A 26672-nucleotide genomic window follows, 5' to 3' on the forward strand; every position below is an offset into this window, starting at 1 on the left:
CATGGTTAAACAAGAAAACAAACAAGAGTAACAATAGTCTTGAGAGGTTCTTTCCAGGAGCCCAAAATTCTAAAGGTAGGACACATGATGTTGACTGAAGCTCAATAGCAAAATGTTAGCTGACTTTAAATGATATACAATCTTGTACTGTGTATTAGCACTTAATTATATGATAATCCAAAGGTGGAAATTCTGACTTTACCTTCGCAGGACAGACCATGAGAAGTAACTCCAGAAAGGCTCTCTCTGCATACATTACAAAAGGTGGGTCGAGCATGGGAGCAGGCATACCAGTTATGCATCCCTGAGAAATGTTCCACATTAAACTGTGCAGTCTAATAGAGGAGAAGTTAAAACAAATTTGCAACAGCAGGAGATGACTTCAAAAGCTAAAACCACTTCATGTTTAAAAGCTCATCTTGCAAAACAATATTCCCCAGGCTCTTGAAATAAAGTAACGCAAATATATTAATATATAAGGTTTAACCAAACCTCTGTTTCAGTTTCATGAGTTTTTCACACTCCATCAGGAACATATACTTTTTCCTTCCCATTTACTGCATCTTGAAAAAATGGCATATTTACATTTTTTAAAAGGACAAGACGTGCAATGTTAATCTTACCTCATAATGTTCTCGGGACTGTACAGACTTCAGTGAGCTGATCCAATCCTCCATCTCTTTCCTGTTCTCTGCACACAATATTAATCTCCTGAATGGCGTGATTATCTGAAAAAGACCTCTCGATATAATGACTCTAAATTGCTATTGGGAGGACAGGTTAAGCAAGAACTTAAGTACAAGGCAGTTTCTTTCCTTCACAAATGAGATATCATAAATCTTATAAAATACTGATCACCACAAATTCCAAAGACAAATTTAGTTATTAATTCTAAATGTTTCCCCTTGTAATTCACTAACATCTTCTCCTTCCAGTTTTATATCACTCATTGATGAGCATTATTTTAAAAATATTTTTACAAATTTTATACATACGGATTGGATAAACACATGAAATTCTTCTTGTCTATTTGTAGTAGCAAATTCAGAGACTACAAATTTATTATCCTTCCGAGAGCAGCAAGCTTAGGTTGTAAGGACAGTTAATATGTTTCTTATTCCAAATTTAGCATGGCATTGCATTTATATTATTTTGCAATCAAAATAATGTATGAGTTATTATAGGAAGGGACACAGAGAAAACAATGAGTGAACGCTGTAACTCCAACCCTGACTAGAAACCATCAGCAATTCAGCCTATTTGAAGATTTATATTATTGTGGTTTATATTGCTGCCCTTGACATAAAAAGCTCCACTTAAACATAGTTCTAAAATAGCAAGCATTCAAAATATTTTTTTTCTTGACATATTTTTTTCTTGTGCATAGTCATGCTCTGTGATTATACAGCCACAAGAATGGCTGTATACTATAGCCAGCATGGATTTTTCACATTCCGCAATGTTAAATGGAAAATTTAACATGCCATTCTGATGCTTCCCATAAGCTCATTTCAAAACAAAACCTTACAAAACTTATAGTTCTGAACTCAGAAATGTGTGCTTAACAACCCTCTCAATTTTCATGGCGATACACAAAACAGTCAAAGAGAATCAAGAGTTCAAAGTGTAAAAAGAGAGAAAAACCTCAGAGCCCTTTTGGACTTTTTTCTGCCAGAGTTCTCATAATCTGTTGAGTACCTGTAATCCTAATACTGACGTTGCCCCATACTCTGACCTTCATCTACTGTAGTTTAAAAGTTAAAAAAATGCCTGGTTGATTTTTAATTAATTTAAGAAATTTTGGCTGGAAGCCTATTATAACGCGGGGCATGCTCAGTAAGGACCAACTGTCAGTGTTCTAAAAGCCTCACAGCTGCAGGGCTTGCCTAATCAGGGGGCCACACCCACACCAGACTTGATTTCACTTGAGACAGTCATGGCTTCCCTCAAAGAATCCTGGGAAGTGTAGTTTGTGAAGGGTGTTGAGAGGAGACTCCTATTCCCCTGAGAGAATGGTTAACAGTCAGCCACTCTGATTGAAGGTCTGTGAGAGGAACAGGGCGTCTCCTAGCAACTCTCAGCACCCTTCACTAACTACACTTCCCAGGATTCTTTGAGAGAAGCCATGATTGGCTTTGAGCCATGGCTTTGAGAGAAGCCATGATAAATTGTTTTAAATTGTTTTTAAAAGATGTGTTTTTAAATTTGTATATTTGTTTTTAATGTTTTTAGTTATTGTAAACCGCCCAGAGAGCTTTGGCTATGGGGCGGTATATAAATACACTAAATGAATAGATAAATAAATAATGATTGTCCAAAGTGTAATAGAGGCCTGGTGTGGATGTGGTGAGGGACAGCTTTGTTTTAAATTGGGGTGGGAGGTAGGGTTGCCAGGTTCAGGGCCTGATCCTGTATCTTTAGTAGAAGTCAGCCATGTGCAGGTGTTCTTGCAACATTGTAATGGGAAAAAACACAAGGTAGAATTCTCCCTTCCCCCTGCACAACTTTGAAAGATACAGAAGACATCTTGGTTGCCAGGCCCAGCCTGGTCAGTTTTACCTATCCTAATCATGATTGCATAGGAGTATATCCGATTCAACTCAATAATCATACAAATGATCAGCCCTGCCTTTTCCCTCCTTCTCCTTTCCTCTCCATTTCTCCTCCCCTCTTCCTTCTTCCACCTTCCCTGCCCACTCCAGCCCTCCGTCCCTCCCCCCCAGTCAGTTTTACCTATCCTAAGCATGATTGCATGGGAGTAAATCCCACTGAACTCAATAAACATGCAAATGACCACATCTGTCCTTCTTCTCCCCTCCCCCTCCTGCCTGCTCCCATCCCCTTCCCTCCTCCCCCTTCTCCATCCCCTGTGGTCAGTTTCACTTATTTTAAGCATGATTGCTCTGTGTGTGTGTGTGTGTGTGTGTGTGTGTGTGTGTGTGCGCGTGTGCGCGTAAATCCCACTTAACTCAATAAGCATGCAAATGATCAATCCATTCTCAGCAAACTTGCGCAGGATCCCATTTCTTACCTCCCGGATTAAAAAGCAGAGAAATTCACTAATAGGCAAAAAACCTTACAGTTTAAGAATGTACCTATAGCCCACAGATATTTCTACCAAACTTTAAAAAGCAGGGAAATTGGGCAGCTATAGCGAATGCACCAGGGGAGCAGGAGACCTGAACTCCTCTCTGAGAAATTGTACTGCCCTACAAAGTTGTCAAAATGCAAACACAATTTGGGTTGCTTTTCACAGTCCAATCCACTTCCTGTGTAGCTTGGAAGAATTTGGTAACATGTGCCTCTGAGCATATGGTGAGTGGTGGCAACACCTGTAATCAGCTCAAATAATAGAAAGAAGATATGTCCTGTGCTGATCTTGTTTTAGCCGGGAGGAAGCAACATTATTAAGACAGTTGATATAGTTCAGATGGTCACTTTAAATATGTCTGATTTACTTTGCAATTTTAGTGAAGTTTCTTTTGCTTTTGTTTCTATGAATATGTGAAGTACAGCAACACTTTGCAAAATTTATACTAAAAAACTCCAAACATAATTGTGGATTAATGGCACTGACTTCTGCAAAATAGTCTCCAGTGGACCTCAGAAGTATCTCAATTTGCACAAGATAGTGGAAGGTGAAATATATTCTAGCCAAATTCTAGATGTGCTCTATGTTTTTAATTGATCGTGAACACCTTGCCTTAAATAAAATGGTTTAAGCATAGCAGGCTGAAAACATGCATCCACTTTTTTCCAACAGCTAGAGTCATTGCTGAAGTAGCAACATATTGTGATAAGTCTGATTTTACATCAAACTGCAGTTTCAGATTCAACTGTTAATGCGCTCAAAATAGAAACAGAACATAACCTCCAATATAAAACACAAAAGGCTGTCTTCACCATCACATGACAATGACCAATAAAAAGGCTTTGAAATTAATAAAAATAAATTTGACACAGATTTCTAGGATGAATAAGGAGGGGGGAAATTTTCTGGTTTAGATTCTCTGTAGAAACATTAGTAACACAGGAAAGAAACAAAGTAAGAAGAACACCAACAAACATACAAAAATATAATTCTCCACCTTTGGAGATGACAGGTGTTGCCACCACTCACCATATGCTCAGAGGCACATGTTTCCAAATTCTTCCAAGCTACACAGCAAGTGGATTAGACTGTGAAAGACCAACCCAAATTGTGTTTGCATTTTGACAACTTTGTAGGGCAGTACAATATCTCAGAGAGGAGTTCAGGTCTCCTGCTCCCCTGGTGCATTCGCTATAAGTTTATAAGTTAAACTGCAAGAAATGTATATCTATAAATGTTTCAGAGTTCACATTCCATACAAAGATGAACATTTTTATCTTATAATGTCACTTTTAGCAACACACAGCATCTTCTGATGTGTCATCACTCCTCTCTTACTTACCCAATGTTCTCTGCTGCGTGCTTCTATGCTGCCCTTCACTAAATTGCACTTTAAGGGATCTAACAAGCTGCATGAGTCACAAGGAAGCAGCATAAACTTGCAGGCATTGTTACATGTAGAAGCTGCCTATGAAACTGAAGGACCTCTCTCCGCTTTTGATTTCCTGACTTCTTTAAACACATTAACAGCTACTGTTTCCTTTTCCTGAACATAAACAAATGCACCCAGCAGCACATCTTGCATGTAGGAACCAAACTTAAGGATTTTTTAAAATTCACAGCATGTATTTATTACAATTATTTATATCTTACTTTTCAAGTTCCAAGATTCAAGGTGACGTAAAAATTACAGTTTTAAACGTCACAATAAATATTAACAACATATTTGAAGAGTAATCAGGGGCAAAGGACAGTCAAGTTGGAACAGGCTTTGAAGTGGTCTTTGCCTGCCTCTGTCTCTCTACTGGAATCCTTCCCACTATTGATGTCAGAAGGTCCTATGGCAGGGGCAGGGGGGAGGGGAGATAGTCTAGCTGAAGCTGGACATGAGGGGCATCTTCATCTGCCTCTCCCCTAGAATCCTTCCCAAAAGACAACTGATGGTATTTAGTTTTTACTAGGGTTGCCATATTTCAATTCCACAAATCTGGGGCAGCTAATTTGCAAATTATGCAAAATATTTGCTGATTATGCAAATTAAATATTTTAATAGTTGCACTGCCCAGTTGTTTTATTTCTGTGCCTAATAATTACCACCAAAAACTGAGGGAGGATGTGAGGAATCTTAGATTTTCAGCCTTAAATGCCTAGACTCTGGTTTCCAACACTATGGAATTTTTATTTATTAAGAGGATTTATATCCTGCCCTTTCAACGTTAAAAACAGAGGTCAGGGCAGCTTACAAACATAATAAAAACAATAAAAATACACAATCAATATAAAAACATAATAAAACACAAAACAGAAAAAACGTAAAACAAGTCAATGAGGCAATATAAAAATCCAGCATAAAACAAAATGCCAGCAAATCATCAATTAAAAGCAATATTGTGACTGAGAAGTTGTCTGTACCAACAATTAGGAAATGTGAAATGAACACACCACTACAACTTGTCACACAGACAGAAATAAAGATTTCAATGTTATCAGTTTAGTCATTCATTTCATCTAAAGAGAGTAGTGTCTGAGCATGTGAGAAGTATCTTTAGTACAATGATTCTCACATAGCAGATCAGGGAGAGGGGAGATGCAGCCTTCTATGATAAAGGCTGGAAACTGATGGAGACTTGAGTGCTGGCATCTCTTTTCTAAAAAATAAAATAAAAAATGCAGTGAATTCTAGAGACCTAGCAAGCTGTGCTAGCATTAGACAGAGCAGCTGTTCCATTCCTATTGGTCTTAAGGGGAAAAAACATTTCTATTGGTCTTAAGGGGGGAAGGTTACACACACACCACTGCATTGAACACACGGTGTGTGTGTGTGTATGTAAACACACACACACATCCATCCCTGGGAAAGAAATGAAGTAGGCTGATCTTTGGTGGGGAGATGCCTGCCAGTCATTTAGAAGAAGGATATATAAAATACTTTTTAGCCTTTTCTGAATTGCTGTTGCCTACTGGGCTGCAAGTGTCATTGTGCCATTAGTCACATTACTGTAAAAATGATACTTCTCCATTCTGCAAAGAAGACATGCTGCTTTAGAGGCTTCAGGAACATCCAAGGAAAGTTTTTAGGATGACTGATAAAAAGCAGCCTTATAAACAGATTCTTCTTTACCTGTTAGCAGCGAGTTCTTAAGTAGGGAAAGGGTGGGCACACAGAGGGTACACTCTGTTGTGGCCAGATCTCCCTTCTCCAGGGAGCACATGAAACAGGCCATACATATATGCTTGAGAGAGCAGTATTTTCATTTAATAGAGAGTTTGAACATCCTTCCTTTCTGGGTGCTTTGTACACTCTCCTAAAGCTCACTCTTGCTGACTCCAGAAGACAGGAAAGAAGGAAGCATCAGAAAAAAGAGCCCTAAACTAAAACAGCTCTTTACATGTTGTTTATCAGAAAGCTGCCGGGATCCTGGAAAAAACACATCAGGGGACTAAGAAGCATCAATGGCTGCATGGATCTAGTGTTTGGTGCAGCAGTAGTTAATCAGTGGTGTTGTCGGGGTGTTTTCAAAGCTCCTTCAGTGACATCTGACTGGTGTATCAAGGTGACACCATCCTCCATGAGGGCCTTAGGAGGGTTGAATTCCTCATGATATTAACAAGCACCAGCTGGGTGGGTCAGCCATCTAGTAATTCTCTGGATGCCTAAGGAGTCAGCAACAATGAATTTGATGATGAAATCTAGTTTCTCTCTTCTTTTATCCACAAGTTCTTTCATCATCTGTGCTTGGCACACTGTGTGAGGGAAGCCACTTTTGCAAGAGGTAGACTTCAAGTTTTTCTTAACCAGCTCCACCACCATTTTGTCACTCACCAGCTTCCATTATGAACAGTCTCCTTCAGGTTTCCCCCCAGCTCCAAGCCAGGAGCCAACATAGCCCCAATATGTTCCCTGTTGCCAAGCGTCACATGCAAAATACAGCAATTCAAGTCCCTTTCCCTGCCCTGGGCAGTCCCAGTAGCAGGGCCCACATGCCTTTCTAGAGTCTGCCGCTAAGGCTTCTTACCTCACATCCCATGCCAAGTTAATTTTTAGTCCTGCAACTTCCCCATAGTATGCCAACCATTTCAGGTAATGCCTCTGCTGGGCCTGACATCCATAAATAAACTCGGCAGATGTTCTTTGCGTTCCATGGTGTACCCTTTAATCCTATCATTCTGCTGGAATGTGATGGCAAAGGGCTCAAGGTCAGGGCTGGCACCAGATGGTGGCCATGTCAGGCCCTGGCCAAGGGCCCCAGGGTCCCAAGGGGCTCCTGAAGGGCCCCTCCTTAGGGTGGGTGGATAGCACTCCCTTCTGTAATCCGCATCAGCATCAGCTCCCGACCCTGCTGCGGATTGCAGAGAAGGAGCTCCCAGGCACCCCCCTACTGCCACGCAGGCCCGCGTCGCCTGCCTGCATGCCCCACCTACCTCTCCCTTGACGTAAATGCTGGTTGTGCTGCAGGCGCAAGCCTGCCATCAACCAAGATGGCAGCCAAAGTTTCCCTAATGGGTTGATGCCTCTGCTGCCATGTTGGTTGATGACAGGGATGCGCTTGTGTAGCATGCATGTGTGCTGGTGCTGATGCTGATAGGAGAAAGAATCCAACAACATATGGAGAGCCAGAGGTTCCCCACTCCTAACATAAGAACATAAGAACATAAGAAGAGCCTGCTGGATCAGGCCAGTGGCCCATCTAGTCCAGCATCCTGTTCTCACAGTGGCCAACCAGGTGCCTGGGGGAAGCCTGCAAGCAGGACCCGAGTGCAAGGACACTCTCCCCTCCTGAGGCTTCCGGCAACTGGTTTTCAGAAGCATGCTGCCTCTGACTAGGGTGGCAGAGCACAGCCATCATGGCTAGTAGCCATTGATAGCCCTGTCCTCCATGAATTTGTCTAATCTTCTTTTAAAGCCGTCCAAGCTGGTGGCCATTACTGCAGAGATACCTCTGCAGAGATACCTCTCCTTAGGTATCTACTCAAGAAACTGGTTTATGTATTTATTTATTTACAAAAATATTTGTATATCACAATTTCATTTAAAAAAGCAGTTTACAACAATAACAATAATACAATAAAAACCACACAAAAATTAAAACAGATTACCAGCTATTTGTTTGCCCTTGAAGAACCACCTTCTGACTTCAAATACATTGGGGGCATAATAAACTATTCCAAGTGCAGCCTTGAGGGGTTTTTCTTCTTTGCTGACGTGAAAGGAAAAGCCACTTTTTTTTAGATACAACGTAATTTTAAACAGTTTAGCACAGGAACAGGTACTTCCTCCACAGAAATGCTATAAGTAATAACTATAGTAGCAAGTGCTCCAGTTCATCATAGGTTTGCTGTGCAGTAGGTTCACAATCCCAGGGTGGGTTACAACATAAAACATACACAACTGCATTTCAGAAAAATGATAATATAAGTGTTAAAACACCAAATACAAACTTTAAAACAACCATCTTTCTAATACTGCAAATAGTCCATCAAATTACAGCTAGCTAAGTACACCTCAAAAAGACTAAAGTGATGATGACCACAGAAGATTTATGTAACTTTAAAGTTGACAATGGGGACATTGAACTTGTCAAGGATTATCAATACCTTGGCACAGTCATTAACCAAAATGGAAACAAAAGAAATCAGAAGAAGGCTAGGACTAGGGAGGGCAGCTATGAGAGAACTAGAAAAGGTCCTCAAATGCAAAAATGTATCACTGAACACTAAAGTCAGGATCATTCAGACCATGGTATTCCCGATCTCTGTGTATGGATGGGAAAGCTGGACAGTGAAAAAAGCAGATAAGAGAAAAATCAACTCATTTGAAATGTGGTGCTGGAGAGATTTGCGCATACCATGGACTGCAAAAAAGACAAATAATCAGGTGACCAGAACTGTCATTAGAAGCTAAAATGATGAAACTGAGGTTATCATACTTTGGACACATCATGAGAAGCCATGATTCACTAGAAAAGACAATAATGCTGGGAAAAACAGAAGGGAGTAGAAAAAGAGGAAGGCCAAACAAGAGATGGATTGATTCCGTAAAGGAAGCCACAGACCTGAACTTACAAGTTCTGAACAGGGTGGTTCATGACAGATGCTCTTGGAGGTCAATGATTCATAGGGTCGCCATAAGTCGTAATCGACTCGAAGGCACATAACAATAACAACACGTACACCTCCTTCCCCTCCCTCCAAAGGCGTGAGTGAAGAGGTATGCGTTCAGCTGGCAGTGAAAAGTAAACAGTGTCATGCCAGGTGTACCTCAGAGGAGAGGGCATTCAATAGGCAGGGTACCACCATAGGGAAAACCCTGTCCCATATCAAGTTGCTGCAATTGTGCAAATGGCAACAACCACGTGAGTGCTCAGCTTCTGAAGGCATCAGTCCATACAATTGATATTTCCATGCTATCCTCGCTAGTTGTGAGCCTGCAGGCCATGTGTCCCTACAGGCAATGAATGGGTGCTGCTGAGCATCTGGGTGAAGGACACAATAATGGCTTTAGCTTGAAGTGATCATGTGTCATTCACAGGGGCTTATTTACACTATGTCAAATTATAGCTTGCTTTTACTGTCTTTAATATTTCACACAAACCAGATAAGCTACTACATGGCATTTGTTTCAGAAGACTGTTTCAGGTAAAAGCAAGCAACAGTGCATGGACAGATGTATATTATACTGCCTTAGTATTCCTGATTTTCAGTTTCTATTAATACCTGGATGTACTGATTCTGCTATAATTCATGCCATGTGTAGGAGGAAATGTTCAGTCCAGACTTCAGTCGCACGAATGTTGGAGAGAAAGACAAACTACAAGCTTGGGGATCCTGGCAGCAGCAGGAGCAGGGGAGAAGTGAAGCAGCTCCGATTTTAAACTCATGTACCAGCAAGCTGTGTGTTTAACTTTAAACTATACTTAAGATTAACTACAGTACTTTAAGGTGGCATGCAAACGCTGCTTAAAAATTGTCATTTTCAGTTGTAAGCATACTAAATGTCTCCATTTTCAGTTTAGGAAGAAAAAGTGTGTCCCACCTTATCAGACCTTATAGCAACCACTGGCAATGCTTGCACCTAACCATGAGCCAGACTTTCTCTTCTACCAAAGAGAAGGAAGGCTTTCAAACAGGATTCTCCATCTTTTGAGATCATTAGTCATTTTTTTCTTAACTGAATCTCTGGCCTGTGGTTTTCAGAGTCTGTTCTTCCTTAGTTTCATTCCTCTCTCAGTGCTCATTCTGAGTTTCTCTTTCTTTGTCATTTCCCCTCTTGATTGGTGTTCCCTAGAGTCCAGTTTTTTGAGCTATTTTCTCTTGGTAATTGTATTCAGCCCCTTGGTTTTGGGAATTATTTTCATACTGATAACCAGGTATATCTTTCTGTTCCTTCTCTTATTCCTACTACACTTTCATATACTCCTGATTCTTTTTTCTCTTTCCACAACGATGCCTAATTGTCATCTGAAAACTTAAATATGTCTCTAGATGTAATTTTTAGCTATGCCTCCTAAATCTCTCCCAATATTAGTGATATTCATCATCTTCTGCATGTAGTCCTGGTATTATTTTCAATTCAACTTTATTTTTTTCTGCACAGATTAATTCTACTGTTAATTTGTGTACTTTCTTTATAAAATTTGTAAGGTTGTTCCGTTTTATTTGTGGATGCTGCCAAAACTCCGATTTCAGCCTTATTTCACACACTAATTATTATAATAATGTTTTCACTGGCATTCCTGTTTCTTACATTCAGCCTTGATTTCTGTTGTTAATTTTAAAGCTCAGATTGGGTTTTTGTTTGTGTGTGTGTGTTTGGAATGGGGGATGCTTCTCATAGTGACAAGCTTTCTGCTTTTTATTGTTCCTTGCAATGGGTGCCTGATCTATCCCACATTTAATACAACACATTGTTATTAGTCTTGCTCCCCTCCATCTTCCTTCCCTGATTCTCTGTCTCATTCTCTCTGTTCTGCTAAAATTGTGAATCCATTTAACCCTACAACGCTTGCACATTTATGCCCTTACTCCCTTGCCTCCACTTATGCTGGAATTCTCCACAACTGCATTTATATTAGGCCTTCTCCTCTTTCAAGTACCTCTTCTCAAAACCTCTCTCTTCTCTTTTCCCTTCCTGGTATCAATCAGTGCAATGCAAGTGGCACTGTGCGCAATCCACTCTGCTGACAGCAAATGCAAGAAGCTAAGCATTCATTGTCCTCTATTTTTCTCTTCCCCCTCTCAAAACAAAGCATAAAGGTCTTCTGAACCTGTAGTTATTGCAATTACCTTCCATTTAGGCTCTGGTGTGTATGTCTGTCCTATTTAGCATGGTTCAAAGTTCTTTTTAATTAATATTATTCTTCAACTTAAAAAAACTTTCTATGACAAAGTCTTAGAATTCCCAATATAGAGAGACCTGATGAACACAGAAAACATAACAAAAATGAACAGGCTGTTTCCTTGTTGTATCAGTACATGCCAGCAGCAGTATGTACATTTCTGAAGATAATCAAGAATTTTTGGTAGCTTTAAAGCTTATACTATTTCATCAAATGGGAGAAACTGTTCAATAAATGCACTCCCCTTAAGAATACTGAGGGAAATTCTAGTATAATAAGCTAAATAATAAGACAAAATGAAAAATTTAAAGCATTTTTGAATTTGTTAGTACATCAAGTAACTTGGATGCATACCGTGAAGCTGTTGTTGACATTTTTTGTGCTCGATTCAGCGACACTGGCATCTGACAAGTCAACTTCGTCAAATATTAAGGACTGTGAAAGAACAGAGAAGGTGCATTTCATTTCGAAGTACTCTAGAATGCTATTTGCATATTATCTTTTCAGACTTTTTTTAAAGTAAAAATGAAAAAAAAACCCTCAATTAAGGATCCTAATCTTATCCAATACTGCTGTTCCCATCGCAGAGAATATTTCTGCTTGTGCACTGGACTTACCCCTCCTCTTTTCTTCCCTGCAGTCCCCCATGATCCTCAAAATCTGCTCCAGAGGGTTTAGGGATACAACCCACAACCAATAGCATAGCTTGAAAGGTTGACATTTTTTTAGAAAAAAAATAAAGACAGGTATTTGTATTTTAGTTTCTCTCTTTTTTTAAAGCAAGAACTTGACATTTCAGTTAACTATTCTAATATTATTCTTTCAAGTTATCATATTGATTAAGTGGCATACCATTCTGCCCAAAGATACAGATATAATTACTAGTGTGTGTGCTTTTCTTTCATTCTAGCACCTCATTAATTTATCCTCATGGATTATTCAAAAGCCGTTCTTATACAGTACATAAATATAATACCACGGTATACCGATTGACTTATCTGCAAGTTTATTTACTCCCATATAACTTTTAGGGTTGGCTAAGCCAAACCCCAGACAAACTGCAAGCAGTAAACCCAAGAACAAGGCCTGGAGTGAAACAAACCACAAGCCCAGAAGGTTTGGACATAATGCTAAGCCAAACTGCGGCTAAGCCCCAGGTATTGCAGCAGCAGGACCAAGGGAGGAGTGCAGCAGCCACAATCTTTACTGTGGGAACCCGCATGTTTGATCGTTCTTGCTAAGCCGTGGTTTGACTTAGCATTACATGTGAACCAGATCTATTATCTTTCACAGGGTATGAGGTATGAACAGGAGCAGAACTTCTGGTTTGTGTGCTTTGAGAGGATGGGAAGTACACTGCTTTTTCCCATTTTCTTTAAATTCCTTCCCCTGCACTTTTGACTGTTGTTCAAGAACTGCCTTCAGGAAAACATAGATTCTGAACTCTGGAAAACCCAAGAAGTTATTAGAGCTCAATACACACCATTATCTTATGACTAGGGAAAGATGAGGGAAACTAAGAACAATTGGTAATAAAAAAATGAGACTAGTACACCATTGGCTCTGCTGAATTCTTGTTGATGAAATAGGCATGGACTTTTCTTGTGATTCACCCTCTCTTCCTTTCTCTATAGCTAGGTCATTTAAGTGTACCTTTAGGCAATGTTCTTTTTTTAAATTACAGCAGTTTTTGCCAAGGTCAAGTCAGAATGAATGCTAACAATGTAATTTTGAACTGTCTCTTTTTCAGTAAGGTCCAAATCCTTATCTCCCTCCACCAACCTACCTTTCAATCCCCCCCCAAACCACCCACTTGTCAATCACCAAACATCATAGAGATGCCTGGCAACTGACACCTCTCAAAGTTCAAAGGAGGTCACTGAACAACAGTGATAGCAGCCTCCTTTGAAGATTTTTTTTCAGCACAAATCAGCTGACTGGACCTGGAAGCACATCTTCAACAAGGTGAAATCGCTTACAGAGAGCCCGTTTGAAGTCTCTGCAGAGAGAAAAATATTACTAAAGAGTGTTCTCCCCTCTGGAGAGAAAAAATGCTCAGTTTTTAAATGGAGCAATTTGTTTTCCCCAGAGAAAACAGCTGGGATTCAAAAGTGCTGGCGGAAGCACTTTGAATCTATACTGCTTCCTCTTCAGGGGGGAAATGCTCGTTTTAGAAAAAGCTCCACCCTCCTTGCCTGCTGTAGGGAGTTCCCAATGGAAAGTTCCCTACTCTGTTGATTGTTGGTGCTTGCAGAGAGCCCTGAGCTGTGCTTTGAAGCCCGGACAATCAGGTGACAGTTGGGTCTTCAAAGTGCCTTACAAAAGGCTTTGCAGGCTTTCAGCTGATTGGCGTTGCCTGCAAATCCCTTTTTTAATGATATCAGGTATGGGGCAGGTGAGTGTGGCTTGGCCAAAATGTCCTAATGGGCCAAATGAAGAGGCCTAGTGGGCCTGATTAGTGGGCCTCTGCGCACCAGAGGTTCTCCATCTCTGATCTCACATTTTCATCACAAAAACGAGAAATCAAACATGCTATTAATTTGTTTTTCTACGTGTCTTAGATAAATACAAAAAAGGCTTAAAGGCAGTGTGGGAGGTGAACCTGGGGGAGCAGATTGACCCCACATTATTGGCATGGATGCCCAGATAAAGGAACTTACTGGCATAAGTTTTGGGAATGTGGATGGGTATTGGTATTTTGGGACAAAGTGCTTAGAGAAATTAGCTCTATGATTGGAAGAAGATTGGTACAAGACCCAAAATTATGTTTATTATATATGTTTTGTGATGAAAATGCTGATATTATATTCAGACCATTAAATTACTATTTAATGGTAGCAGCCCAGCTCAGGGATGGAAAGATGCTTCATTTTACACAATGGATGTGCGGTATAAAAAGCTCTGCATACCCTTACAATGGAAAAGTAAACTCATTAATTGGGGGGGGAAGAGCAGCACCTGACAATTTTGCTACAATTTGGTGGCCCTTCATATCCTATATAGATAGGCATATGATCAGTGGTATAGTGGTCTGGGGTCTCAGGGGGGTCTTAGACACCTTACATTTTTAGGAGCAGGTCCCAGCAGGGTCCCTACGTCTCCAGCATCCTACAAGCCAATTAGCATGAAAGGGGAGTGTGTTAGCTGCTGAAAAGAGTCTTCTTCCTTGTCCTTCGTGCTGATTGGAGCAGAGCTTGGAAAAGTTACTTTTTTGAACTACAACTCCCATCAGTCCCAGCCAGCGCTGATGGGAGTTATAGTTCAAAAAAGTAACTTTTGCAAGCTCTGGATTGGAGCCAATCAGAGTGAAAGGAGGTCAGTCAGCCACAGAAAAGACTCTTCTCAGTAGCTAACACTCTCCCCTTTCATACTTATTGGCTCCTTGGGGGAAGGTTTCACAAGGATGTCATTGCCAATCCCACAGCAAAAAAGGGTGTGTGGCTGTGACTAACATGAAGGGACCCTGCACTTCTGAATTTGCCACTATGCTACTCCATATGATGTCTTGTTACTTCTCAGTGAAGTATGGTTTTATGTGGAAGAATCAATGAAATATATTTGTTTTGTACTCCCCTTAGGCATTGCCTCACCTTACTGAGAACAGAATTTTCCCATAGAATTGGTTTTTGTGTATTGTATTTATCAAGCTGAAGTGTTTCCATACCTCCTTGTAGGCTGTTTTTGTTATAAATACTTTTTAAACTTAATAAAGTTTAAATAAATTTAAAAAAAACAAGAAAGCTATACAAGCAATACCATTTTTATAAAAGAAAAAAAACTGCTTATCAAAATGTTTTCATAATGAGCTAAAAAAAATTCCAAACCCAATTAGTATTATAGAAACAATTTGTTAATTGCTAACAGAATAAATCTTTACCTTTGAATCCTTGGCATAGTAAAGAGTGCGGCCTCGAAGTTTAAAGTAACGTTTTTTCCACCTCTGAAAAGAGCTGGTTTGCTTCAGAAGTAATCCTTCCTTTATACTAGTCTTGAGGAAAAAAGAAATATATATTATAATGCAAAATTTCACGTGCCATAATTGTTACATACATTGCATAATATTTTCTTTATAGAAAACTGAGAGCCAGATTCTGATCTCTGAAGATAAAGCTCTCCAGTGTTAAGACTCAAAAAATTTATGCATTTAATTACAGCTCTACAGCAATCTAGAAATTTTAAATCTGTTTAATTCAGCATGTTTTAGTCTGTTTTAAAAGTTTCATCCTCTGTTTTCTTGTTTATGAATTAGTTTTATAGTAAATACCCAGAAATCTGATATGTAGGCCAGTATAAACATATTTAATTTTAAAAGTTATACTTTTTCATGTTAGCCATATTCAGAGTAGATCCATTGATTTCAGTGGATCTACTTGAAGAATGACTTAGATATCACCCTGTAACTTTGGTCACAGGTCAGAAAGGCAACACAGAAGCAAAGGCCAGAACTCCTACCAATCCAACCTTATGAATGAAAAAAGCACCAAATTATCCTGAGCTCATGCCACTAAAATATAGCCCTTCTTGTGCAGATCAGATGCACAAGAGAACATGGAGAGAAGATCATCTCATATAGAAGAGGGGGGCACTTATTGTGATCTAAGTAGGAAACTGAGTCATCAGGAAAAACAAAAATAATATATTATAAAAATTCCCTCTACTATCAGTTTTGGAACCAAGACAAGATCATCCCCCTCCCCCCCCCCCAAAAAGGATAGTGGCATCTGGGACTTTCCAGGTACACCAAAATATATTTAAAAACAAAGGCATCTGTGGTGGCTTATTTTAAAAAAAAACCCTCCCAAATCCATAGTTGGGCAATATCTTTACTGAGACCAACCAAACTGTCACGTAAGTGTGACAAGCTTTTTAATTTTCCAGAATTCTTCATCAGGCAAGATATAACGCAAAGAATGAGGAGAGGAAAAAGCAAAACAAACAAACAAACAAAAATGTCTACAATTAGGCTGATGTTGTAGCCATGAGGTCAGTTTGTAGGCTCAGATGGAGACCAGGGCTGAAGACAGGCCCTCCCAGGTGCTTCAGAATGACACCAGGTTACACACCTAGGATTCCGGAATAAAGAAGAAGCAGCTACTCCCCACCTGTTGAGAAATTAAAGTCTGCCTTGTTGTAACCCAGATCTGTTCCAATCTTTAAATGAAATACACAAGAAGTTCCTGTGGTAGGCAGAGAACAGAAGTAAAGAGAAATATGGCAGTCTCTACTTTAGCAAAGCCAGGCATACATTCTGAATGGTATACTAGACAAAAGTCATATTGTTTAGTGGTTTGGAGGAGATGTAACTCACAAACTAATATTAGTTAGTAAATGAAACAAAGAAAATGGATGGGGATTGGCCTGCTTGAGCCTTTCAGATCTGTTTAATTTTTTTATATTGGTATACTCTTTGCTGTGTGTTTTATTGTTTCTGTTTATTGTTTTAATTGTTGATAGGTTTTAGCATTGTTCATAAGACTCTCTGAGAATCCTCTTAAAGAGCTGAAGAGTGGGATGTCAAAATCAAATGAATACTATGCTGGATGATTGGGAAGATCCATGCCATTAGGTTAAAAATAACAACTACGAAGAAAGGGCATCATTTTCTTTGACCACTCTCCTAAATATATCCCCTCCTTGAAAGCCCTGGACGGTACTACAAGACTCCTGTTGTAGGTTGACTGGTGCTCTGAAAAGAGCATCCCTATTAGGAGCTTGGGACACCCTGAGACATTTTGCAGGGCCCCACTTGTTTCTTGTAACACTGAAGTTAGTGGCTCCTAGGGTTGGGTGAGAATTTTGATTCAGTTCGCATTTCAAGTGGAATTTATCAAATTCACAATTTCCAAAACAATATGAGAACCGAAACACAGACATCCTTCAAAATTCACATTTATTAGAATTTTGGGATGCAGTTTGCCAACTAAACAACATTTACAAAAATAAGTATATTAGGCAAAAGTGTGCATAAAAATGAATACATAAGTGAAAATAACATGCAAAAAGGCATGAAATTATGAGGAATAGCTTGCAAAAATATATACTTTTGTCAAAACTGCCTACAAAATTGTGCTTATTTGGAGAAATCCGCATTAAAATGGTGGAAATTTTTCATGAGAATTTTTTTAAAAAAAAATCCAGATTGCTGCAGAAATGTAGAGAACTGAATTTAACACTGGAAAAATGAGAAACTGAGAGAACCAAAACACAGAGATCTTTCCATCCCTAGTGGCTCTTTGCCTATCAGTTTGGTAGGAAAATGGAATCACACAGAGAGAAGGTAATGGTTTCTGCATAGTCAGGAAATTCCAGGGGTATGCAGAAGTATATTAGTTTGCAAATAAAAATAAAAAATAAAATTTAAAAAATGCAACAGTAGTGTCCAGTGACCATGAAATGTTGAGAGCAATTGAGCAGCAGTTGGAACAGGGAAAAGAAAAACAAGGGGGTAGAAGGAGGGAATTGGCCTGCTGGATCTCTTAACAGCTTATAGCAGGGATGAGGGTCAGGAGGATGTGTGCCATGTACTTAGAAATTCTCCTCACGCTAGACAGAGAGGTATACTAAGATTTATTTGTATCAGCTTCCAGCCACTGAAATTTATATACAGAGTACATCAAAGATGAAAGCATAACTGAACAGATAAAACTACTATATAGAATGTGGGGAGGTTCCAAGGAAGGCAAACAAAGTATTCTTTTCCTGTCCCACTTTCCAGTTTCCACCTGCCTCCCCTTCCACGATGCACACCAATAAAGTGCTAAAGTTCAGGATTGAAAGGTAGCCACAAACTTGAGCTCTGTAGAGCTATATAACATAGCTGGGGAAGGTTCCATGAGTGTGGGAGAAAAACAAACACATGCTTTTTCTTCTCCCCCTTCTGAAACCTTCCCCAGCTCAGTGAACCACAAGCAGCAATAGCAAGACCTCAAATAGCACTAACAAGCTGGCTAGGGGTCAGGAGTACATTCTAACATTCTGTGACAATTCCCCACCTGTCTTTATCCTATCAGTGAATTCAGTCCTCCTATTCAAGGCAACAAATAGATAGGTGGAGAACAAGGCATATCAGAAGAAGGTTCCAACTTACAACAGAGACCCCATGCCTATACATCAAATACATACACATAGAGTGTGGTGGGATGGGCCAACCCAAACTCCTCTCTGAATCAAATGGCCCTATACCCACTAGCTACAGGCGCCTGGGGAGGGCTTTGATTCATCTTCAGCAAGTAAGGCATTGACTATTCAGATTAACACTTGATCACACAACTGCAAATCACTTTTGGGTGGCTTGTGGTGGTCTTTGGATTAAGCAACTATACACAAGCCAACTGTCCAACAGCACAGCCTCTAGTAAACTATTGTTTTTTTAAAATTGATCATAGTACTTCATAGTTAAGTATTGCAAGAGGATACATTTGATAAGTTCCCAATCTGTCCACCTAACTATGGCATATCTGATGTCTCAGATCTTCAGAATATTAAATTTGTGCACTGATATCAAATACAGAAACTGTCTGGGTAATTTCACAAACTCCAACTTTAAAAAATGTGTTCATCCCACTTTAAATGTTAATTATTATTAACAACAACAACAACAACAACAACATAATAATAATTAATAAAGGAGTTTACAGTCTAAGATTTGGCACAGGGGAAATCACAGAGCAAGGAGAGATATGGAAAGAATGCGGTTGTTTCAGTTGTATGTGCTTACGCTTAGTTACAGGCTTCAGTATGCATGGGGACTAGGGAGTTGAGCTAAAAGGCAATACAAGTGTATAGCAAAATCCTGAAATACATAGACAGACGTGTGTGTGTGTGAGTGTGTGTGAGAACACAATCCTTTCTGTGCACACTATCCCTTTTGAACACAAACAGAACAGTTTTCAAGAGAGACTGGATTCTAGCTGCTTACCACAAGGTGGCAGTATCGCTATATTAATTAAAAGTGCTCAAGTGGCTCCAATATGTTAACACTGATCATCATAACATTATACTGATCATTGCAATGTGATGGGTTATTCTGTGGCACAGGCTGCACACTAACAAAAGCGACAAGCTTATTTTCACGATTGGTTGTATAAGCCATATACTTCCCATGCATAGATTCATTTTTATTTCAAAGCTCATGAACTTGAGGAATACTTGAATTTGTGAGGTTCACAAGAAGAAAAGGCAACTAAACATAACAGAAAGCTCTTATCTTCAAAAGCCTTTTAGAATGCTAAAACCTAGTCTTTGATCATTAAAATGTTGGAAAATGTGGTGTGATTCCTGACTGTAGCTTTTACTGTTCCATCAAAACATACTGACCATCATGCCAATCCTAATCACATTAAATATGTTGTAACTCTCAAATAGGGTGAGTTTCAAAATTGTGTGCAATGCAAAAAGTGCCATCACCCATTTCAGAAAAGCCAAAATGCCCCTACCCAAAACATATGGCCAATATTCCTATTTGCCATTGGCATAAGATTTAACAATCCACCCTTGAGTTTACAATTATTACAAAGTTATTTCTTTCAGTATCTAAACAAACAATTTTTGTTTAATCCATACCACTAAGCTAATTAAGGCTGAAATGACAGAGCCTTGAGATGCCTTAAAGACTAACAAATTTATTTTGGCATAAGGTTTCATGGGCTACAGTCCACTTCATCAGATGCATAAAGGGTTATTTACCTCGGGAAAGCCCACAGAACTCATCTGGGTTTACATACTATTCTGAAGTATAGGATTGTGCTGTTAATTAGAAATACTAATACAAATTCACTTATACTAGTTTGCAATTTCTTCTCCCTTCAACCCCACTCTTCCAGCACGCACGCACACACAAAATGAATGCACAGTTGTCTGTGCCATGTGGTGTAGAGATCTTTGCTTCTACTTGCACCTTCAAGTGCCAGGGCATTTGGTAACTCCTCATCGTCTAGTGAGGAAAACATGAAATTCTTACCGTTCCTGGAGGGCAGTCCTGACTCTTGGGATGGATCCTCCCTCTGCTGTGTAGGCAGGGTCCACTTCTATATGCCTCACCCACGGGGAAGGGGCCATCCCCGCTCTCCAGACCGGATGTCAGAGCAAGGACGACCCCTCAACCCCATCCAGGATACTGTGTCATAGCCGAGCTCCAGCTTGATTGGCTCGCTGCTTCCATAGGCCCTACTGGAACTTATTAAAACAGACTTTAACAGGGAACATGCAAACGAACTAACTAATGAAACTGAGAACATTTGTTAGTGGTACAGTTAAGAAATATGCCAGGAAATCCCTGGGAACCTTAGCTACCTCCCCACACGTGGGACGCTGGTAGAAGCCTCTAATTGTGCATGACCTGCTGTCTGGAACTAAGAGGTGGGGGTCCTGCCCTCCAGGAACCCCCAAGAATAGAAATTCATGGTAAGAATTTCATGTTTTCCCCAGAGGTTCATGGAGGGCAGTCCTGACTCTTGGGATATAACAAGAGCTGCTTGTCCCAAGGCAGGAGTCTGGACAGATGGTCATGTGTGAAGTACTCTTTTCAAGATCTTCTGACCAAATGCTGCATCTGCAGATGCCCAGGAGTCAATCTTATAATGTTTAGAGAATGTATGTAGCAAAGCCCATGTGGCTGCCCTGCATATATCTAAAACAGGAAAACTACCCTTGAAGGCTGCTGACGTAGAAGCCCCTCTCAGGAAATGAGCTGTGAGGCCTCTGGGAGGAGTTTTCCCAAGAGCTTAGTAAGCCAAGACTACTGCCTCCTTAAACCAGAGTGAAATGGAGGAGGATGAGACCTTACGTCCAAGGGCCTTTACCCCCAAGGAAACAAACATAGCTTCTGTCTTACGGAATGCAGGTCCTGTCCAAATAAAACCTAAGAGCACTGCAGACATCCAAGGTATGCCACATCTTTTCCTTGGATGACCGGGTTCGGACAGAAAGATGGCAATACCACCTCCTGCGACCTATGGAACAGGGAATTAATTTTAGATATAAATGATAGGTCCAGGAGAAGGACCACTTTGTTCTGGTGAAAGATGCATAGCTGACAATGCCCCAAGCTTGGACACTCTATATGCTGAAGTGCTGGCCACTAAGATTATGGTCTTGAGAGTCAGAAACTTAAGATCACAGATAGCTACATGCTCAAAGGGGGGGGCATGAGTGCATAAAATACCCAGTTGAAGTTCCATATGGGAAATTGGTGAACCACTGGAGGATTCCAACCCCTTTGAGAAAACATCAGAAAACAGGGTGAGAAGATAAAGAAAAATCTCCTCTACACCCCAGAATGCTGCCTAACACGGCTGCTTGTCTTGTAATAATGCTCGTACTCAAACCCTTTTCTAATCCCAGCTGGAGGAACCCCAGAATGTTGACCAGTTTTCTGGAAGAAGGATCTCTCCCCCTAGCGCAGCACCAACTCAGGAATACTTTCCAAGTAGAACTGTATGTTTTATTCGTGGAGGCTTTGCGGGAAGCCATAAGTGTATCTAAAACCTCCCTCGAGAACCCCAACTCCCTCAACCAGAGCCACTCAACCACCACGCTGTCAGACAGAAGAAGTCTGGACAAGGATGAGCTATTGGCCCCTGAATCAAGATGTCCCCCTGAGATGGAAGGCACCAGGGTCTCTCTCTGTACAGATGAATCAAAGCAGGAAACCACAACCTCCTCGGCCAATATGGTGCAATGAGTATTACCTCCACCCGCATGTGACATATCCGTTGAATTGTCTGAGGAATGAGGCTGAAGAGGGGGAAAGCGCAGAGAAGTCCCTGAGGCCACTCTGTCATCACTCTGCCATTGCCAATGCCCCCTCTGACTGGTGCTGGGAAAATAAATTGGGTAACTGAGTGTTGCATTGCGTTGCAAAAGGGTTCAGGATCAGACTCCCAAAGTGATAGGTCACTTGCTGGAAAACCTGAGGATGTAACTGCCACTCTGCATCCAACATTGCTGTCCTGCTGTGCAAATCCACTGTGCCATTCAATGTCCCTGCCACATGCTCAGCTCATGGGGACTGTAGGTGTCTCTCTGCCCAACTGAACAGCTGGTGAGCCTCCTGCATCAGGGCTCTTGATCTCATGCCCCCTTGATGATTCAAATAAGCCTTGGCAGACACATTGTCAGTCCTCACCAACACATGGCTTCTCTCAATGAGGGGAACGAATGCCAGCATTGCCAACCGAACTCCTCTCAGTTCCAGCCAATTGATGCTGTGCTGTACTTCCTTGGTAGACCACACCCCTTGTGTCACTTGTGAGTCCAGATGTACCCCCAACCTAACAAACTGGCGTCGGTAGTAATCACCTGTCTGACCGGAGTCTCTAGGCTTACTCCCTCCTGCAACTGCTGCAGAGTCAGCCACCATCTCAGCCTTCTGCAAAGAGTCTGTGGAATCAAGACATACTGAGTGTGTAGCTGTGCAATTTGTTCTTGAAAGGGAATCAGTAACTAGAGGAGAGGACGTGTGTGGAAATATGCCTAGTCCACCAAATCCTGCCATGACACCAACATGCCCTGCAATTTTGCCAATTCCATCAGATCCCCAGTTTCCGATGACGCCACCTTCCCCGCTATTTATTTATTATTTATTTATTTAATACCCCGCCTTTCTTTTCATGATAGAAACCCAAGGCAGCTTACATATGGTTTCCAGGCAGTCTCTCATCCAAGCACTGACCAGACCTGACCCTGCTTAGCTTCAGCAGACTGCTGTCCTCATGTGCCTTCAGACCATAGCCTGGGACTATTCACTAGGGTGTGAATCTTGTCTATTCGCTTGTCCGTAAGTTGCATTTGGAAATGTAATGAATCTATCCATACCCCCAGATGCTTGATGTCCTGTGTAGGTTGAATAGCACTTTTCTTGAAGTTCACTATGAACCCATGGTCCTGAAGGCAAGACAAAGTGGCTTAAATGTCTGTGTAGCATTGTTCTCTTGAAGGAGCCTTCACCAAGATGTCACTGAGGTAAAGATGTACCCTCACCCCCAGGGTCCTGAGGTGAGCCACCAAGGCCACTAGAACCTTTCTGAAGACCCTGGGAGTGGAAGTAAGTCAAAATAGGAGTGCTCTGTACTGGTAATGCCGACATCCGTAGCAAAACTGCAGAAACCTCCTATGTTTCTTGTGTATCGGGACGTGGAGATAAGCCTCTGAGAAGTCTATCGAAGCCATCCAGTTGTCTTAATCTATGGCGTGCACAATTGATTTGAGAGTCTCCATCTTGAATTTCTTGTAGGCCATCCTCCTGTTGAGCCATTTGAGATTGAGTATGGCCCAGGCCTTTCCATTTTTCTTCCCTGAGAAAAAAGATGGAGTACACTCCCCTCTTCCGATCCTGCGCCGGGACTGGTTCCACTGCTCGGATGGACATGAGGTGACTTATAGCTTTGCAAAACATTCCGTGTTTGTCTCGTTTCTTGGATAGCGGTGTTGCTATAAATTTTTCCCTTGGTTGCCTAGAAAACTCCAAGGAGTATCCTAAAGAAACTGTTTTGCCTGTTGTGGTCTGCATCCACCTGTCTGCAAAGCATTTGAGTCTGCCCCCTATCACTCCCCAAGGAGGATGGGTCCTGGCATCAGGCCAACTGGCTCTTCTCAGATCCCTTCTGAAATTGGAAGAAAAGGATGTGGAGAACTGGTTTCGCAAAGAAGCTGATCCCCCCCAACCTGTCAGTTCTGCCCCAATGTGGCCTTTAGTTGGCAGAGGATGCTTGCCGCTGATATTGCCTTGGTACACAAAAGGACTGTCTCTGGCACTGTTTGAGGTCATCCTTCCTTGACTTGGGAGCACCTTTTGTTTGTCCTGCATCTCCACCAGCACCTTATCAAGTGGCTCCCCAAACAGCTTTGTTACCCCAAAGGAATAGTTTGCCAGATGGCTTTGAGACCCAGGGTCATTGCCCCAGCTCCGTAGCCATACACTGCGTCGCGCCACTGTGCTGGCTGCCATTGCTCTGGCATCTAGTTGAATGGTATCCCTTGAGGCATGAAATGCTGCTGCTATGGCCATTTTGGCTAGACCATCCGTCAGCACCTTGGAACATCCTCTCTGCCAGCCATCTCCTGTGCCCACAACATGCTGGCCCAAGCCATCACAGAAGTCATGGTGGAGGCCCTGAATTCAGCTGCTTCCACCTCAAAATCTCTACACAGGGCTGCCTCTACACATTTGTCCTAGGAGTTCCTAGGACCCCCTTCCCCTTCTGATGAGATAGTTGCCGAAGATGACAAAGCCACCACTGGGGAATCCACTGCTGGCATCCTAAGCTGGTCCATCACCCATTGAGGGAAAAGGTAATGCTTATTGACCAGTTTGTGTGAAGGTTTGTGTTTATTGGGGGTAGCCCACTCCTCTTTCCATAACTCCCTAAATGAGTCGGGAAAGGGAATCATAGCTGCCTTTCGCTAGCCCTCTGGGAAGGCCGATCTAGCTCCCTTAGAGTGGGAAGCCTTGCCTTCCGTGGTTGTAATCTGCTCTTCAGGGAGTTCCAATATGCTCCTAGCCTTGGCCACCAGAGCTGGGAAGAACTCAGACTGGAACAGCCTCCCTTTAGTGGGGTGGAGCCTCCAGCTCTTCCTCGGTTAACTCTCCCTCCTCTCTCTCCTCCAGACAGAGTGAGCCCTCTGTATCTGAGAGCAGACCCAAAACTGCTGCCACCCTCTTGCTGTGCTTGTGCTTTCTCCCTAGAGGGGGTGCCTTTATAGCCACCTGCGAAGAGCCATCTCCCCTGCCCTTGTGCTTATGCCCCTTACTCTTGCCCCTCCTATGAATGGGGAACAACTGAGGGGAGGGTGAAGAAGATGTGGCAGAGGAGTCAGTTGAGGAGGGAGAGGGGGAGGAGATGATTGAACTTGAGGGGGATGGAAACTTGGTGCGCCTGCATTTAGCCTGGTGTGACTTTGTAAGATGCTTTCTTTTTTCCTTCCTTTTCTTAGTCATGTCCCCCAATGATTGAAATTGAAATTGAAACTTTATTTTTACCCCGCCCTTTTTCCAAACTGGAACTCGGGGTGGCTTACAAATCAAACTACATGTAGTTAAAAACATAGAAAAACATACAATTAAAATACAATTAAACTATGCACAACCTTAAAACCGTAAAAGGCACTTAAAAATCTGAAAACAATCTAAAATAATACAAATAATAATATAAAACAATAAAACAAGCCTTGTAAAGCCCAATCCTAAACTCCTTCTATCCCAAAAGCCTGTCGGAATAAAAAAGTCTTTACTTGCCGACGGAAGGATGGCAAGGAGGGGGCCATTCATGCCTCCCTAGGAAGGGAGTTCCAGAACCTAGGAGCAGCCACCGAGAAGGCCCTATCTCACGTCCCGACCAATCGCACTTGCGAGGGTGTTGGGACTGAGAGAAGGGCCTCTCCTGAAGATCTCAGGGCCCGGACAGGCTCGTATAGGGAGATACGGTCTGACAGATAGCCTGGACCTGGGCCGTATAGGGCTTTAAAGGTCAAAACCAGAACTTTGAATTGTGACCAGAAACAAACTGGCAGCCAGTGGAGCTGTTGCAACAAGGGAGTTGTATGGTCCCTGTAACCAGCCCCTGTTAATACTCTGGCTGCAGCTCTTTGTACCAGTTTAAGTTTCCGAACAGTCTTCAAAGGCAGCCCCACGTACAGCGCGTTACAGTAGTCTAAACGGGATGTAACTAAGGCATGCATCACCATAGTCAAATCAGGCATCTCCAGGAATGGGCGCAGGTGGCGCACTAGTCTTAAATGGGCAAAGGCACTCCTGGCCACGGCCAAGACCTGGGCCTCCAAGTTCAGAGCAGAGTCCAGGAGCACACCCAAACTGCAAACCTGTGTCTTCAGGGGGAGTGTAACCCCATCAAGCACAGGCTGAATCCCTATTCCTTGATCTGCCCTTCGACTGACCAGGAGCACCTCTGTCTTGTCTGGATTTAGTTTCAATTTGTTCACCCTCATCCAGTCCATCACTGATGCCAGGCACTGGTTCAGGACCAGGACAGCTTCCTTGGCTTTAGGTGGAAAGGAGAAATAGAGTTGGGTGTCATCCGCATACTGATGGCACCGAACCCCAAACCCCCGGACAACCTCTCCCAGCAGTTTCATATAGATGTTAAATAACATGGGGGACAAAACTGAACCCTGAGGGACCCCATAGGTCAACGACCAAGGAGTTGAACAGGAGTCCCCCAGCACCACCTTCTGAGTTCGTCCCTCCAGAAAGTAATGGAGCCATCATAACACGGTGCCCCCAAGTCCCA

The 26672-nt window shown here is 41.8% G+C and overlaps 1 protein-coding gene and 1 pseudogene across 1 annotated transcript in view; both read right to left on the bottom strand.

The window, feature by feature from the left end:
• Positions 1-26672, bottom strand: part of DGKH (diacylglycerol kinase eta) — a 247107-nt gene that overhangs the window by 150272 nt on the left and 70163 nt on the right. The window contains 4 exon segments of the mRNA XM_061629909.1: positions 203-335; positions 624-728; positions 11782-11862; positions 15305-15415. Coding sequence (XP_061485893.1) covers positions 203-335; positions 624-728; positions 11782-11862; positions 15305-15415 — 430 coding nt within the window.
• On the bottom strand, positions 6464-9527 carry LOC133385721 (adenylate kinase 2, mitochondrial-like; annotated as a pseudogene).

This window comes from Rhineura floridana, chromosome 5 (genome assembly GCF_030035675.1).
Source record: "Rhineura floridana isolate rRhiFlo1 chromosome 5, rRhiFlo1.hap2, whole genome shotgun sequence".
NCBI lineage: Eukaryota > Metazoa > Chordata > Lepidosauria > Squamata > Rhineuridae > Rhineura > Rhineura floridana.